Raw genomic sequence first — 18939 nt, forward strand, 5'->3', positions numbered from 1 at the left:
GTTGCTTTACAATAAGCAAGGAGCAAGAGTCTCCTCCTAGAGGATTCTGCCAATATAATTTTCCATCTGGGATCATGAAAATTGTCATTTAACCAGGACATTAAAGGAGGAGAGGTAGGTCAGGGTTTTTTTTGTGTATGTGGCATATGACTCTAAAAGGGCAACTCTATTAATACACTGTAACTAATGCAATATGCACCTCTGATCTTTGGTAATATTGGACATGGTCCAGTTTGAAAACATTACTGTGAGGAGAGTCCTGAAGGGCAATGCGGAGCTCGTGAGTAGATGCAATGTCACAACCTTCCCTTCTGGCTTCCTGCTTTTAAACAAAGACTCTTGCAAACCCATCCCTCTGTAAGTTGCTGCTGCTATCAGTTGTCTACTGACTTACATTAGCTGTTTTTGCATAGCCATGTTTTAGTGGGTATATATGATTTGCAATCTATATTCCTTGAAAGCCCCACTACACAAGTACTTATTTCTTCCAATTAAGCAGCCTAGGAACTGAGGCTCTGTGATGATAACTAATGAAAGGCAAAACCAGCAAAATCTACATGGAGCCTACCAAGCACATATTGCTGTGAAGTCTTCATTTTACTGGGGCTTGGATAGCATCACTATGCAAACTACATAGAAACAATTGTGGTTGTGCTTTGTGGATTGCACATTTTGATTCTGAGTATAGTCCTAAACGAAAAGATCCTGAATTCTGTCGTTTGAATAAGACGTCATGAAGAATTTTGAAAATACACTAAAGGTGCTCATGATCCAAATTTTGTTCCAGATGCTGGATTCCATGTAAAATTGTAATCTGACAGGATCCCTTCTCACTTTATAATTCTGAACTATTCATTTTTTTAGACAATTAATGGTAAAGCTCATTCTAGGATCAGATTTGGCCTTCCTTGAGACAAGATCTGAAATGTTTTTGACAGTGGTACAGAAGAGATGCATAAGTTCATGTTGATGCTGTAAAACTGAGTGGTCAGTGCAGCTTGAATACCTTGTTATGTATGCTAATCATTTTTTCCTGACATCTGAAGAATTGAAGGGGCTGCATGGAATGGTTAGAGCAGGGGGAGCCCACATGGTGCCCTCCAGATTGCATTGGACTCCACTCCCATCAGCCTCAGCCAGCATGGCCAATGATCAGGTTTGATAGGCGTTGTGGTGAAGGGTATCAGATAGGCAACCCCGGGGTTAGAATGGTAAAACTGCCCACTGTCTCAGGGAGGCATCCCTCATTTTTTACTTCAATTTAGGGATGGGGAGAAATTCAATTCAATTCACATCTAAAACCAAATCCATCAAATGTGCACTTTCCAAAAGAATATGAGAACCAACACAGCCATCCTTCAAAATTTGCACTCATCTGAATTTTGTGATGCAGTTCTACCAGTGTTTTAAAAATGCATACATTACGGGAAAATGTGCATAAAAACGAATAGATCACTGAAAATAACACACTAAAATGCACTATATTAAGAGAAATTGCTTGCAAAAATGTGTGCATTAGTCAAAATGCATACAAAATGTGTGCATTATGAGAAATTCACACTGAAATGCTAAGGAATGTTCATGGGGATTTTTTAAAAACCAAAATCCACAAATTGCTGCAGAAATGTGGAGGACTTCATTTAAAATTAAAGGAGAAACTAAGAGAATTGAAAATTGACAGATCCTTCCATCCCTACTTCCGTTACAGGGAAAACATCTTAAGACCCCTTTATACAGGCTTCCTGCAAACACTACCTGAGGTAATCAGAGAAACCTTCTTTGAGGATCCTGAGCCACCAAGGGCAGAACCAAAGACTATCCCTGCCTTCTGGGAGGCAGCAGACAGGTGAGAAGCAAGAGCCATTTTGGCAGCTCCCCTTTCTGTTGCTATTCTGTTTCACTGCATTCATGTAGACTGGCCATCCTCAACCCAACACTTGGTAAGGTTAAGTAGCTGACCGAGCACAACTTTGGGAGGAGGAGTGAAGAAGTCCCTTTCTGATGAAAGATGAATGGGGAGACAAGGTGCTTTAGACAAACAGCTTATCACTGTTCCTGAACTGAACCACTTCAGAGTATGTGTGTGGGAATGTAGGACTGAATGCACCCCCATCTAATTTTTTTTTAAATCCCTTCATATAGAAAACTAGAATTCGGGGAGAAGGTTCTAGTTTTGCCTTCTCTCTGATGTACTTATATTCTATGTGTGGGAATTATGATACATGTAGGAGCAGTCAGCCCTTCCCCCCACCCAGTTTTCTGAAGTTGGAGAGTCCAGGACTAGTTTTACCAGCATGAGCTGTTTATTTAAAGTACCTCAATCAGAAGGATCTTTTTCAGGGTGGTGGAAGCCAAAGGAAGAGTTAGAATGGCTTTTGATCATCACTTTGAAGTAGCATCCAAGCTGTTTAGAAGCCATGTTGGATCCTCTGGTGGATCAGTCTGGCAAAAACTACAGCTTCAGAATAAGGTCATCCACAGCCAAAGTGCTCTGTTCATTGGGTACCTTGCTATCTAGCTTCCTGATGCAATGAATGGGATTGCTGACTTTTTTTTCCATGGTGTGTAATTTTAAAGAAATCTAAAGAAAACAAATAAATATTAGCTATCAAGGTGCCACAAAACACACTTGCTGTTACTTTTCCTACATCAGACTAGCACATGGCCTGGGACTTGGCAAAGACTACGGATGGCTCTATAAATCCATGATCAGTCTGTTTTAGTGGAAGTTCACTTTGAGTAATGGAGAAAGACAGGTCATGGTCCTGTGAATTGTCAGGTTCTGTGGACACAGCTGCTTCTAGCTTCACACACAGCCTTATTGCCACTGAGTTGACCCCTTGTGGGGGCAGATAGTGCCAAAGAAGAACAATAAAGCAATCATAATGCCAAAATACAATTTAAATAACATCCCAGCAGAATATAAAGATCAAGTAAGGAACAGATTTGAGGCTTTAAACCTATTAACATAACCATCATCCAAGTCTACACTCCAATGGCATGCAGAAGAAGAAGAATTGGAGAGATCTTACGGAGAAGCATACGAAGAAATTGATCACACACCAAACAAGATGTGCTGATAATCATGGGAGACTGGAATGCAAAAGTAGGGAACAAAGAAAAACTAGGAATTGTGGGGAAATTGGGCTTAGGAGACAGAAATGAAGCAGGAGAAACATTGAATGTGAAGCCAATAATTTGTTTATGCGAACACATTTTTTGAGCAACCAAAAAGTCAACTGTACACATGGACATCACCAAATGGTCAATAGGAATCAAATTGATTATATAATTGGTAGCAGAAGATGGAGAAGTTCTATACTTTCTGCAAAAACAGGACCAGGAGCAGACTGCGGTACAGGTCATGAACTGGTCATATCAAAAATCAGAGTAAAGCTAAAGAACAACTACAAAGCAATCATAATGCCAAAATACAATTTAAATAACATCCCCAAAGAATATAAAGATCAAATAAGGAACAGGTTTGAGGCTTTAAATTTAGTTGACATAGAACCAGAAGAACTCTGGAATGAAGTCAGAGATATTATCAGGGAAGAATGCAAAAAGACAATACCTCTACTTAAAAAGGGAGAAAGACCTCAATGGATGACTGAGAAAACTCTTAAAATAGTTAAAGAAAGAAGGAAAGCAAAAGCAAAAGGAGATAGAAACACAGTTAGAACCCTAAACGCAATTATATAGCAACTAGTACGTAGGGACAAAGAGAACTATTGCAACAGATACTGTATAGAAATAGAAGAGGATAATAAAAAAGTAGAACAAGAGCCCTATTCCAAAAGATTAGAGAAATGAAAGGGAAATTTAAACCAAGAGTAGGGATATTGAATAATCAACAGGGGAACTCACTGACTGACCGAGATAAAATAGAAGGAAGATGGAAGCAATACACCAAAGAACTCTATAAAAGAGATGCAAGGATGACAGATTCATTCATGGAGGAACCATACGATGGAAAAACCAAAAATTTTAGAATGTGAGGTAAAGGCTGCTCTTAAAATACTTGACAGAAATAAATTACCAGGAATAGATGGCATACCAATAGAGTTGCTACAAGTTACTGAGACTGAATCTGTCCAAATTTTGACAAACATCTGTCAACAAATATGGGAAAATAAAACAATGGTCCACAGACTGGAAGCGTTTAGTATACATCCCAATTCCAAAGAAAGGCGATCCCAGGGAATGCAGTAATGATCGAACTATTGCCTTAATATCCCATGCAAGTAAAGTAATGCTCAAGATTCTACAACAAAGGCTCTTACCATATATGGAGCGAGAAATGCCAGATGTCCAAGCGGGATTTAGAAAGGGACCAGAGATCATATTGCAAACATACGTTGGATAATGGAACGGAGCAAGGAATTTCAGAAGAAAATCACTCTGTGCTTTATAGATTACAGCAAAGCCTTTGATTGTGTAGATCATGAAAAACTATGGAATGCATTAAAAGAAGTGGGGGTGCCACAGCATCTGATTGTTCTGATGCACAACCTATACTCTGGACAAGAGGCTACTTACCCATCGGAAAGGGTGTGAGACAGGGGTGTATTTTATCACCCTATTTGTTTAATCTACATGCAGAACATATACGGAAAGCGGGATTGGACCAAGATGAAGAAGGTGTGCAAACTGGAGGGAGAAATATCAATAATTTAAGATATGCAGACAATACCATACTACTAGCAGAAACCAGTAATGATTTGAAATGAATGCTGATGAAAGTTAAAGAGGAAAGCACAAAAGCAGGACTACAGCTGAACGTCAAAACGACTAAAGTAATGACAACAGAAGATTTATGTAACTTTACTGTTGACAATGAGGACATTGAACTTGTCAAGGCTTATCAATACCTTGGCACAGTCATTAACCAAAATGGAGACAATAGTCAAGAAATCAGAAGAAGGCTAGGACTGGGTAGGGCAGCTGTGAGAGAACTAGATAAGGTCCTCAAATGCAAAGATGTATCACTGAACACCAGAGTCAGGATCATTCAGACCATGGTATTCCAGATCTCTATGTATGGATGTGAAAGTTGGACAGTGAAAAGGTGGATAAGAGAAAAATCAACTCATTTGAAATGTGGTGTTGGAGGAGAGTTTTGCGGATACCATGGACTGCAAAAAAGACAAATAATTGGGTGTTAGAACAAATTAAACCAGAACTATCACTAGAAGCTAAAATGATGAACCTGAGGTTATCATACTTTGGACACATCATGAGAAGACATGATTCACTAGAAAAGAGAATAATGCTGGGAAAAACAGCAGGGAGTAGAGAAAGAGGAAGGCCAAACAAGAGATGGATTGATTCCATAAAGGAAGCCACAGACCTGAACTTACAAAATCTGAACAGGGTGGTTCATGACAGATGCTGTTGGAGGTTCGCCATAGGGTCGCCGTAAGTCGTAGTCGACTTGGAGGCACATAACAACAAAGGAAAGGGGAGGGCAGCTGTGAGAGACCTAGGAAAGGTCCTCAAATGCAAAGATACAACACTGAATGCTAAAGTTAGGATCATTCAGACCATGGTATTCCCAATCTCTATGTATGGATGTGAAAGTTGGGGGTGGGAAAAGGTGGATGTCATTCAATATAACAAGCGGTTGGAGGGAGGTGCCCAGAATGACAAAACAAAAAGATAAAAAGTCACAATTTTATTCCGTTTATGCAATTACCTCTTAAAGTAAGAATTGGAGAGCATATAAGTAACATCAGATGCAAGAGGAGAAGTGCGCCACTAGTAAATCATTTTTTGGATTTTAACCATACAAAGATTTTCAGTTTTGGGGCTTAGAAAAAATACGTGGACTTAATTCGAATACACTTCTGAGGAGAGAAATTGCATGGATTCTAAAATTAGACACTCTTTCTCCAGGTGGACTGAATGAAGACTTGGATTTTCTTTCCTTGTTATAAATATATAGAATTGGAATAACATCATTAAGATAAGGGTGACTGCGATTATCCATCTAATCTGATCTCTAACTGAGATCATTTGGCATATACTAAAGTTCACTCTGTGAATCTATATGCAATTACAACGAGATCCCTAAGAAATGAGAGGTCATAATTATTCAATTAATGCATACTCTAGCTGGCAACATCAGAGACAAACTACATCTTGCTCTGCAGCTTTCAACATACATGCAAACGTTTGCTTGCTTTCTTTTATCAATGTTTTGACTAATGAAAAAAACCATGGAATGTGTGTTTATAGTTATCCCTCTTTCAAAGGAAGCACGCATATTAAATCCAGCACAAAAGTGATTACAATTATTAAGCAATTTTGAACTCTAACAGAGACCATTTAAGACGTATTATTTTTCACTCTGCAAACCTATACGTAATTGAAACAGGATCCCTAAGGAATGAGAGTCAGCAATTACTCAACAAGCGCAAATTCCAGCTGAAAGTATTTGAGATAAGCTATATTTTTCTCAGCAGCTGTCAATAAACACGCTTAACAGACTCAGCCTGACTAACGCATTACTGATTACTTGTATTCTTTTGAACAAGACTAACGTTATCATCATTTTGAAGAAAATTGAAACAAGCATGTGAGTAATAATAACAGAAAAACGTTTGTTTTCCCTCCCCAAAAAAACTAAAACTGTAAGTTACAATTTTGAATAGTATGTTAAGTAATTTCAATGTATATCCATCTCTTTCAGCCCCTGATGAAGGCTAGATTTGATTAGCTGAAACGCGTTGGGCTTTTTACATATTTTAATTGCATAAACGGAATAAAATTGTGACTTTTTATCTTTTTGTTTTATCATTCTGGGCACCTCCCTCCAACCGCTTGTCTGGATGTGAAAGTTGGACAGTGAAAAAGGGGGATAAGAGAAAAATAAACTCATTTGAAATGTGGTGTTGGAGGAGAGCTTTGCCCATACCATGGACCGCAAAAAAGACAAATTGGGTGTTAGAACAAATTAAACCAGAACTGTCACTAGAAGCTAAAATGATGAAACTGAAGTTATCATACTTTGGACACATAATGAGAAGACATGGTTCTTTAGAAAAGACAATCATGCTGGGAAAAACAGCAGAAAAAGAGGAATATCAAACAAAAGTTGGATTGATATAAAGGAAGCCGCAGACCTGAACTTACAAGATCTGAACAGAGTGGTTTATAACAAATGCTATTGGAGGTCATCATAAGTCGTAATTGACTTGAAGGCACATAATACACACACAGAACAGAGTGGGCAGAAGGTAGACCAGAATCTACTGGTAAATCTCTGGGTGGGTTCCAGTTGATTGGCAAGAAATTTTGATTCCCAATTGTTTAGCATTTGCAAAAATATAATGCTTCCCTGCTCTAAATTATTTTGCTGAAATGAAGAAAGCTTAAAGTAATTATGAGTGGATTTTTTTGTCTGAAGGGCTGTGAGTTCCATTCTGTTCTGGTACTCAAAACAAATTCCTGGTCTTCTAGGTGTGTGTCTTTTGCACTAGGCTCCAATTGGTGGATCTCAGGGTTCTGGTGAAAAACAAAGGTGATCCTGCAAGCCTTATTTTTCCCCACTCATGATGTAGATAATGTGGCTTCTGCAATTATCAGACTCATTCTCTCTTTGTGCCATCTTTTGTGCCACAGGACAAAGGTGTACATGGCGGACCTGGACTCTGCTGTGCTTTGCAGCCTAAAGAGAATTGAAGTAAGATTCTCCTACCTTGATGAAGAGCATCTCTCTGCACTGAAGCAGTTTGTGAATATATTGGCCAAGGTGAGTCTTCTAAGTTTTGTGAAAGCTATTCATTTTCTTTTGGGTTTTCCCATTTTAAAAAGTCGTATGTGAGCCCTTAATTTGTTCTTTGGTTCAGAAAATATAAACTGCTTGTCCTATTTTCTCTTTTGATGGGGAGAAGAGTTCCTGAGGCAGGTTGGTCAGTAGCTTTTAGAAATGTTTTTAACACACCATGTTTGGAATTATTCTTTGGTATTCCTTTGTAATTCTGACAGGTTTTGTCCTTGACTTAGTCTTGTGGCATTCCATTAATTATAGACAAGGCTTTTTTGCCGGGGGGGGGGGACTTCCTTGCTTGAAGCTCTGTTGTGGATGGGATTGGCAATCAAACCTTTACTAGGATTGCTCTGCATACTTAAAAAAACCCAATTGTCAGAATAGCTTTTTCATATTCCTTGGATTACTTTGAAATTATAACTTCTTTGCTAGAGCAGCATCTTCACTATAAATGGGGAAACAATTATTTAACTGTATTAGCAACCAGCTGCTAAGATTACTTTGGACAGGAATCCCACATAAGGGACTGGAAGCAACCAAATTTCCACATTTTCTGCACCCAGGCGTCAGTACTAACGATACCCTGCTGCCAACATCTGGAAATTGTTACACATGTAGATAGGAACCCCTATGGGATGTGCACCCCATCTAAGTCTCACACATACCCCAAGAGTGTAGTGGAACCTTTTGCTCTATGTATATACCCCTTAATAACCCTAAGAAAATAAACACAAAAGATATAATAAAGGTTGGTTTATTGAAAGAGAAGAAAGAAAAATTCGAGTGTTGAATTAATAATTAAAACATGGGCAGCATCTTAGCTAATATAGTCACACACAAGATTTATGAGAGTAAAGTGCCTTACACACATTCAAACCCAAGATAGGCTCACATCAAAGATAGCAAAAGGAAGAAAAAAATACAGATTTAAGAATATACCTTTTCTGAAGAGAGTTAGGGCACAAAGTTGGGATAAAGACTTATATGCTTCATGACAGTTATGCTTCATGACAGTTGATATTCCTGGGCATCTTAAGGCATATAACTTTACCCTTCCATTGTCCCAGAGCTTGGAAAAGTTACTTTTTTGAAGTACAACTCCCATCAGCCCCAACCAGCATGGCTGGCTGGGGCTGATGGAAGTTGTAGTTTAAAAAAGTAACTTTTCCAAGCTCTGCATTGTCCTGATGTTCTTGCATTGTGTGTTCTCAGAGCTTGAGGAGGGCTGTTGGAGCCACAAGAATTGATTTGATCCTGGCAAAACTTCCAAATTAAACATGTTTTGGGGTTCATTGAGTTGTATAGGACTGGGGAGTAGGGTTTCCAGGTTAAGGGCCTGAGACTGATCCTGTATCTTTAGGAGAAGAGAAAGTCAGCCAAGTGCAGGTGTTCTTACAACACTGTAATGGGAAAAAACACAAGGTGGAATTCCCCTTGCACAACTTTTAAAGATACAGAAGATCTCTTGGTTGCCAGGCCCAGCCTCCAAAAGGTCTTCTGTATCTTTAAAAGTTGTGCAGGGGGAAGGGAGAATTCCACCTTGTGGTTTTTCCCATTACAGTGTTGCAAGAACACCTGCACTTGGCTGACTTTCTCTTCTCCTAAAGATACAGGATCAGTCTCAGGCACTGAACCTGGCAACCCTATTACAAGGTGATGACGGGCCAGTCATTGTGACTCACCCTAACCCACAAACCTTGAGCTCCATGGAGGAAAAGCAGGATATAAGCATAATAAATATATCAGAGTTCCATCTCCTTCTCTAAGCTTCCATTCTGAGTTCTATGTACTGAGGTTAGGCACACATGTAAGCCTTTGAAGGAAGAAATAGTCTGAATTGTAGCATTGTTATTGCATGAAATCCAGCTTAGTCCAGAGGGCTCAAATTTCATACTAGGAAAAGAATACAAAAGAATTATGAGACATGGGTTAGGAAGCTGTTGGTTTGTTGTAATCTTGGATGTTTGAAATGTAGCTCAGCATTCTACAGAGAGAGTTGCCTGAAGAAGGCCTCAGTTTCCTTCTCTGAAAAAGCCTGCTTTGGTTAAAGTGAGGAGTTGTTGGAAGCTTTAGAAGGGACTGATTTGAGAGCCTCTTCCTGGATTCTGACTGAAATTACAAAGCTATTGACTGAATGCATGAAAAAATAACTAGGCTAAGAAAAGGGTAACTCTTCAGAGAAGACTCAGTGAGCTCCTAATCAATGCTGGCACTGAGTTCACAAATCTGGGCAAATTTACCTGCAGAGAGAGAACGAATAGCGGAAGAATAGCACAAGAGGTGTCTCTCCACTAACCTACTGACGAGAAAGCAGCATCCTGATCCCGACTATGGAGTGGTTTAAAGCTGCCCCTTTAAAGTGTATGCCCATGCTGTGCTGACAAGCCATGCTTCAGATTGATTGATTTAATTACTCGGAGAGTAAGATCATCCAGGCTCCTGAGCTACCACCTGGATTGCTGCAGCTGCTCACTTGCAAGAAAGATGATCCCGAGACACCTGGAGGGAAAGGAATTGTTCCTACTGTTCCAGTGTTATTCATCTTTGCTTAATATGATGAATTAAATATATGGTTGATATTCCTAGTGTGTGGATTGCATGGCAAGTCGTCTGATAAAAATGGTTTTCAGGATGAAGATTCAGGGCAGTGAGGGGGAAAAAACCCTTGCAATGTATGAACCCAGTCAGATGGCTGATTCTGTTGTTATATTGCCCACACTGCTTTGCCTGAACTTACAGAGGTGGACTTGGACCTTGTGTTGAGGATACACCTCTTTTGGTGCTGGGAGACTCTTAGAGGAGTGGCTTTTGGCTTCACAGCTACCATGATGAACATGGGATTGCCCCAGAGTGCTGTGGGCCCTACTCATATGGTAGATTATATGCTTGATTTGCTAGATCCTGTAGTTCTTCCCCTGGCCAATAGGGTGTGGTAGGATGTGGTAGCACTTCATAAAGACAAGGGAGGGATGCACAAGTACTCCTTCATTCACCCCAAAGAGGCTGATTGGTGTTTTGCATGCTCTCCAAGCAAACATGCACTAAACAGTTACAGACACCCCCGTGTGACCACTGCTGCCTCCACTGCCTCCCTTTTCCTGTATCCCCTGTGGAAGCACCACACTGGATTGGAGTATGGGAAGGGGGAGGGAGGTGACAATAGTGGCTATCCAGCTCAGTAAAGTGACCTTTGAACCTTTCACCACCAAGGAGTGTGATGGGGATATGAGAGTTCACAGTAACATCAACCACTGTATCACCTTGGGTCACCTGTCAATATATTTATTTATTTATTTATTTATTTATTATTTCATTTGTATCCTGCCCTTCCTCCCAACAGAAGCCCCGGGCAGCAAACAAAGTTCTAAAAACACTTTAAAACATCATGAAAACAGATCTTAAAATACATTAAAACAAAACAGCGTTAAAAACATTTTAAAAAAACAACTTTAAAAAAGAGTTAAAAACATTATTAAAAAAACATATTAAGCAATTCTAACACAGACGCAGACTGGGATAGGTCTCAACCTAAAAGGCTTGTTGAAAGAGAAAAGTCTTCAAAAGCCGCCGAAAAGATAGCAGAGATGGCGCCTGCCTAATATTCAAAGGAATATTCAATATTCAATATAGGAATTGTAGGCATCGGATACCAGTGATTATGTTCCTCCCTGGAAGGTAGATTCCAAAAGGTGATGCTGGGGGACAGTTAAATTCAAAAATTTAATACGCTTTATGATAATAGCAGCTGAACAGGTCACAGTGAAAAACTGGAAAACGGCTGATTGCATAACCTTGGCTCCCTAGCTGCAGGGATGGGATACCTGGTTCATGTGACATGGAAAGGTGACATTGTTTGAATGTGAAATGAATCTCTTCACAGAAGTTGTCTGCCTGGACACATGGAAGGATGAGAGCACATGAGTCCAGTGGTTTGCTTGTACTCACTCCAGCTCATCCACCTCCTGCTAAGCCATGGTTTAGCACTGCATGCAACAGGATCCCCTTTTAGGCTTGTGTATACTGGATGCAGGGTTGGCCCTGCCATGCAGCAGGATGAAACAACCAACTTCAGGTAGCACCATGTGTAGGGAACAGATGAAGGCAAGAAGTGGTGCCTGAATGGTGCAGCAAGACTTTGTAAAAGTGTTGGCCCAGTGAGGAGAGGGGACACTTGGGCTCAACTTCAAGAAGCAAAATGTTTTGATGTGAAGTACATGGATAGCCTTTTCCCCAGTTCCAGAAGGGTCCCATTATGCTTGTGGGCTCTCCTAGTCCACGGATGTGTACACCTATCAGGGGGCAAGGAAAGTTCTGGATTTGGAAAGAAATGAAAATGAGATTATCAAGAATCTGAACTCTGCATCCAGCAGGCTGTGTCCATCAAAGTTGTCCCATTAGCTGAAGGACTTCTGCCTGTGCAACAGGACCTCCTTCCACTGTGTGCCCTCATGCCTCCCACAATCTGTTCTAGAGGTTGGGGGAACCCTCAGAGCATATGGGAGTGGGAGTGCAGGGAGAGAAGGTGAGACCTCCTTGTGGTTTCAGGACAACTTTGTTGGATGCAACCCAGTATCATGATTTACATAACCCTGCAGTATATACCCAGCCCTGAGAATACCCTACAGAGCTTGACTCCCTCTTCCTTCACTTCCAGCCCAGCATAGAAGTTAATGGATCCCTGTAGTTAATCTTGCTTCTTCTTGCTTTGCATTTTTACATCAGTATTTTCCAGAGCAGTCTGTGATCAAGGATTATCTGCACAAACTGGATGTGTGGTTGAAGTCAGATGTGGTAACAAATGTTTCACGCAGTGAATGGACAGAAGCTCTACGGGCTACGAAGGAGGTACACTAACTGCACAAGGAACTTTTTTCCAGCCCCAAAACACCCAGGCTTCTCTACCCACACCTCGTTTCATTTCCCAGGGTACCTACATGAGGAGTTTTTAAACTTTCATCTTCAGAGAACATTCCCCACAGCACCATGTGTCAAGAAACCTCTATATTTTTGCCGTGGAATATCCTCTGCAGTGTGTGATAGTTCTGGGAATGTTCTATGGCAGAGACAGTCAACTATTTAACACTACATCTTCCATCAACCCCAGCCAGCGTAGTCAATGATCGGGGATGGTGGGAATTGTAGGCCAGCCACATCTGAAGGGCACCACATTGGCTTCCCCTGTTCTAGGGTGTGCTTTGGTTCATGTAGAGGTGTGTCATGCCCATTGGTCCTGACCATTTCACTGCAAAGACTGGGAGAAACCTAGAATGTACCCAAAGAATATCTCCAGAGGTTTAGCTTGCACTGCCTAATAAATATGTGGAGAACTGGTCAATCTCCATAATATATTGGAATTACAAAGAAAGGGATAATATTATGTAGATTCTTCTCTATTTTTCTTTTCTTGTTATGGTATTTACTTTGTATATAAAATTTGCTTAGTCAGTAATAAAAGGGAGAAAAAAATGATGTACCAAGTGACACACACAGAGGGAAGATCAGAAGTGATGAGGAAGCTCGTCCTCTGCTACCAGTCTTCACATTGAGACATCCCTGCTAAGCTTTATAGGGAACACAGTTTGAAAATTACTGTTCTCTCTTTTTATCGTTATCCTTTCTGCAGGGGTAGCCAACATGGTACCCTCCAGATCTTCTGGAATACAAGTTCCATCATCCCTGACCACTGGGCATACTGGCTAGGCCTGATGGGAGTTGTATTCCAGAAGATCTGGAGGGCACCATACTAACTACCCCTCCCTTTCTCTGTCTTATTATCCTCTTGCAGCCTTATTATATTTTGAGAGCTTTTCCCGCCCTGTCTTTCAGGGTTTAAATGTCAGCTTGCCAGATTCTCCAGTCTGGGTGAGTTGCCAAGGAAGCAGTCCTGGATTTGAAAGTTATTCATACTCTGTCTGGATTCTCTTCCACCTGCTGACAGTACAGGAAGCACTGAAAAGTGATGGGAGTGACTGTAAGTAATGCACCCTCTGCTTGATTACACGTACTGAAGCTTTTGCTCCAACCAGGTACTGTTTGAGGTACCAGAGCAGGAGTGGCGAACCCACCCTCTGCCAAAATTGGGAAGAGGAAAGCCCTAATATTGGGTAGAGACCCACTTACTGTTGTGCCGGTTCTAGTGCACCTCTACCTCTCTTTTCGCAAAACGGGGGTGCACATCACTAGTCAAACACCACCTCTTTTTTACTCTTAAAACCTCATTGGATAAGCTCCAGTGCATTTTTTAAAAAAAAAAAAAATCTGCTTCAGGGAGGTTTCGCAACTGTCTTCCATGTATGGCCAATGGAAACGCTTGGCTGCAGGCTCAAGCAGAGGCAGTGATTGGCCCAATGCTTTGCTGTGGGCAGTCCTGAACGGTGTGAAGGCAGCAGTGGGGAACAGAGGTGTGGCCAGCAGAGGGCAGTGTCGCTTCAAAACGCAGCCAGAAAGAACATTCTGGCTGCTTTTGAAGCGACTAATGTGCCCACAGCCCTTGCCTCTGGTGCCATTACAAGACGTAGGGGCGTCAGGTGGGAAAGGGGCACTGCTGACCACCTGGCCTCCCACCAGCCACGCTATTGTGTTTGCAAGAAGGGAGGAAGTGGCAGGGAGGTCAGGGCAGTGTAGACACAGCAGTGGGAGTGCCAAATTGGTTCTGCTGCTGTGCCCACACCAAATTGGCCTCCCTGCTACCTTGCCCATCCCCAACCTGGTAACCATGATAAACACGGCTGCATGGCACTGCCCCTTGCTGCTGACTGCCCCTGACAAGAAAGTCTTAAGAGACAGGAAACAGGAAGGATGCTGATCTGTCAACGCAGAGCTCTCCCAACATCACTCCACTGCATCTCGGTGAATGCAGCATCACTGGGAGGACACCACTGCCATTCCATCCCCTTACGCGGCACTGCTTGTGTGTATGTGTCTGCTTCCCTGGCTGAATGTGTGTGTGTGTGTGTGTGTGTGTGTGTGCCTCGTGTGTATTTGTCTGTGGACCAGCACATGTGACTGAATGTGTGTTGGTCACTTTGGCTTTGCCAACCTCTGACATGTGGCCATAGGAGAGATTGGGAACTTTCAGTGTGTCCCTCAGACTGAAAAAGGTGAGCCACACCTGTACTAAGGACGGTAAGACTTGGAGCTTGAAATCCTGGATTTGCATCTCAGCTTAGTCATTGTTGACTTCTCTTGAATTTGTCACTGTTAGTACATCTGCACCATTTTCATGTGACCTTTCACCAAAATGGGAGCAAGAAGCTTTCAAGGAGGGACAAATTGAAATAAAGATAAATATGACTTGGGGTGCTTGTGTAGATACTGGGTGCACCTATGTTCTCAAACTGTGGTAGCTTATTCCACCAGTAACTTCAGCATTAAAGTACCCCACTTAAGTACCATCTACCCAGCTGACTTGGTTTACTTCTCACAGAGGATGAAACATTTCCAAAATAATGGGGAAAGGGCAAGATTGCAGCAGAGAGACAATAATGGTGAGAAATCGGTGCTTAACCGTTGCGCTGCCCCACCCCGCCCCACCTGTTGCTTTTCCCCTATAATCCCACTGCCTCAGCCTCTTTTCCCTTTAAGATGTCCAGAGCGGCAGGGTTAAGCTGTCCTTTCCCTTGTGCCATTCTCTGCTGCAAACAGAGCTTGATGATGTGGAGTGGACAATGCAGCACTGAAGTACTTCATTGCTGAAACTACAGCTATCCCTGTTTAAGAGCATACGTGCAAAAGGAACCAGCATAAATCTGTTGCTCTTCTTATGTGATAGCTGCAGACATAGCTGCGCTTGAAGGAAGAAAGCAGACATAAGATGTTTTGTAGCTGTGGGCAGATTATTTTTTTTCCTCCTCACCCATCCATGATTCTTTCATCACTGCCCCTTCTGTTCTGTTCTTTCTCCCATTAGCACCATTGGAGGTCCTTCCTGCAATGAGAGAATTCATGAGGAACTTCTATGGTTGCCCAGATAATGCAAAACACTTTGAAAGCTTGGCGGCAGAATCCCTGAATGAAGTGAAGAGCAAAGATGAAGCTATTCTCTGGCTTTGGTCAAGCTTTGCAGGAACGTCCGGCACCTACGTCATTCTCATTTCGGCACTAGTTGGAAGATGTACCTGTTTACTTGGGCTTTTCCATTTTTTATGAGTGACTGTTTAAAGCCTTCTCCTCTGTTTAGCTGTTTTTAGTTGCCTCTGTTTGCTTCTGTATTTAATCTGTTTTTTTGTATTATTATTTATTTGATTTATTAGTTACCTGATGACAAAGGTAGTTTCTAGCTAACTTACAAATTTATAAGCAGAATAAGAAGACAGCATGGGTAGTATCCTCAGAGTAGACCCAATGAAATTAATGGGCATAACTAACTTGGGTCCTTTAATTTCGGTGGGTCTTCTCTGAGTAAAACTTAGTTGCATGTAATCTATAGCCATCATCAACCCACTAGCAAAACAACTGCCTCAAGAATCACATCAGCCACAGCAAAATATCTCTAGTATATGGACTATGGTATACTACATACTACCATCATAGTCCTCCAAAGAGGAAGGTCTTCTTAACCTGGCATCAAAGAGATGTTAAAGTGCAAGATGGGCATCACAGGAGAGAGCATTCCATAGCCAAAGGGCCACCACTGAAGGGGCCCTCTCATGTCACCTCCCTCCAGACTTCCTTTTTTTTACTGATGGTACCACCCAGGTATCAATGCATGACCTGTTGTTGTTGTTGTTGTTATGTGCCTTCAAGTCGATTACATCTTTTGGCAACCCTATGAATCAGCAACCTCCAAGAGCATCTGTCGTGAACCACCCTGTTCAGATCCTGTAAGTTCAGGTCTGTGGCTTCCTTTATGGAATCAATCCATCTCTTGTTTGGCTTTCCTCTTTTTCTACTCCCTGCTGTTTATCCCAGCATTATTGTCTTTTCTAGTGAATCATGTCTTCTCATTAAGTGTCCAATGTATGATAACCTCAGTTTCATCGTTTTAGCTTCTAGTGACAGTTCTAGTTTAATTTGTTCTAACACCCAATTATTTGTCTTTTTCGCAGTCCATGATATGTTGTCAACTTTAAAGTGACATAAATCTTCTGTTGTCATTACTTTAGTCTTTTTGACATTCAGCTGTAGTCGTGCTTATGTGTTTTCCTCTTTAACTTTCATCAGCATGCACTTCAAATCAATGCTGGTTTCTGCCGGTAGTATGGTATCGTCTCCATATATTAAATTATTGACAGTTCTCTGTCCAATTTTCACACCTCCTTCATCAGTAAATAAATAAATAATACAGTCAACTCTCACTCGACAGGCAAGGGATTTATTTGCTGCTGCTATCACTGAGGTGAGCATTAACTGCTGTTGTCTTGGGGCAGCATGAGAACATTGGCCAGGGTTAGTAGGTAGCTAATAGATGGCCGTTTTTTCCTCAGATCAGTTCCGAATGTACACTGAGAACGAAGGTTACATGAGCATCTGAAAAATTTGGCCCCATTTCTTTCTTTCCTGGAGTTCTGCAGCCACTCCCATACAACCCCATTAGCATGTGTCACTATTATGATATATAATCATAGAGTCTACCACCCTCATCACATGGGCAGAAGTTACACACATTTTCTGAAGCAGTGTCAGAACAACCACGGAAGTCACAGCCACCATTACCTTAGCATTTAATTAGGTCATAGGACCTGAAAAAGCTCACTATGCATCATTGGGCCTGAACTACCGCTGGATTCCCATGATGGGAATTTGCCCTCTTTGTGTCAGCTGAGGAGCTAGGACTGGAGCTTATGTAGCCATCCAAGAGGGTTGCAAAAACCCACAATGCATGATCCTCAGAGGCTGATTTGTTTTCTATGAGGGCAAAAAACAGTAAATATAAGAGGTGCTTTCTAAATTTCTCTGACTGTTTGGAGCATCAGTATTCTTCAGAGGAGTTACTTTCTGGTCACAGTTGGGAGTGCCATCATCGCTTCAGCAAGGTTCTTTGCTGTAGTGCTGGACCATTATTCTGACCCTGCATAATGGAGGGAGAAGATAAAAGTGGGACACATTTTTGAGTCACAATTTTTATTGATGGCATCCATATCTAGCCTCAGGAGAAATGAAAATCTTTAAAAATAAAAAAAAGACCTGGCCAAACTTTATATATTGAAAGAGAGAGAGTTATTGAAAATAAAGACTTGAATAAATGCAACTCTTCACAGAAACACCAACTGTACTTATCTAAGATATCATCTTAAGATACTAACTTTTTAAAGATAAGATATTAAGATATTAACAGAGTCATCTTGATAATTAATCATTGCTGATTCCCTCTATTTGAAACAGATATGAAAGTTGACTGAACAATTTGAATTTTTAGCAAAAAATATTTGCATATGTCTATTCTTTCTGGTTTCCTGTATTCTCTTATAGCAGCTCACAGATTTTCCCCTAAAACTTGGACTCTCTTATAATTTATTCCGGTATCTTTGCATATCATTGATGTTCTTTATGTTAACAACTGTTCGTTGCATATATTCTGGAGATAGGAGGGCACCACCAAGAATATCCTACTTAATTTTCTCTCAGAATTTAATAGGTTTACATTTTTGCCTCTTTTTTTTAACAATATCAAATCTAAGACTATAGTCCTATACACACTTGCCTTGGAGTAAGTTGTATTGAACTCAGTGGTACTTAGTTCTGAGTAGACGCATAGCACTGCATTGTAATGCAGTTAAAATCTGAGTGTTGGCATCAATCACTGTATCCACATCATTTCTCCTGCCTTCAAAATAAGATTTCTTATCTTCAAACTTTAAAAAATTACCACCATATCTGACCTGTAGCCCACCACATGTTGGACTAGAACTCCCATCATCCCAGACTATTGGCTTTACTAGCTGGGACTGACAGGAGTTGGAGTCCAGCATCATCTGAAGAGCCACAGGCTCCCCAGCCCTCTAGTAAAACAGCAGAGCAAAGTCTCTTTCATGTGAGGAACATCACTCCTCCATATACTATAGTAGTCAGCAACTAAAGTGACAGATAGCCAGTCCAGTTTCAACCAGTGCCACATAGAATACTGCATAAGAACATCCTTTCATGCTTCGTGATAGTAATATCTTGAACTTCACTTTTGCTTTTTGTTATTCAAGTGCTTCAAGGAAGGACCCCAAATTTCCCAAGAT

At 41.1% G+C, this 18939-nt stretch overlaps 1 protein-coding gene across 1 annotated transcript; it reads left to right on the top strand.

Moving 5' to 3' along the window:
• Positions 1–223: 223 nt before the first annotated feature.
• On the top strand, positions 224–16869 carry LOC133378756 (sulfhydryl oxidase 1-like). Its single transcript, XM_061613382.1, has 6 exons — positions 224–357; positions 1709–1846; positions 7624–7753; positions 12494–12616; positions 13598–13742; positions 15681–16869. Exons 1-6 carry the CDS (start codon positions 224–226, stop codon positions 15917–15919), a joined length of 909 nt encoding a protein of 302 aa, XP_061469366.1. The 3' UTR covers positions 15920–16869.
• Positions 16870–18939: the final 2070 nt, after the last annotated feature.

This window comes from Rhineura floridana, chromosome 3 (assembly GCF_030035675.1).
Source record: "Rhineura floridana isolate rRhiFlo1 chromosome 3, rRhiFlo1.hap2, whole genome shotgun sequence".
NCBI classification, from domain to species: Eukaryota; Metazoa; Chordata; class Lepidosauria; order Squamata; family Rhineuridae; genus Rhineura; species Rhineura floridana.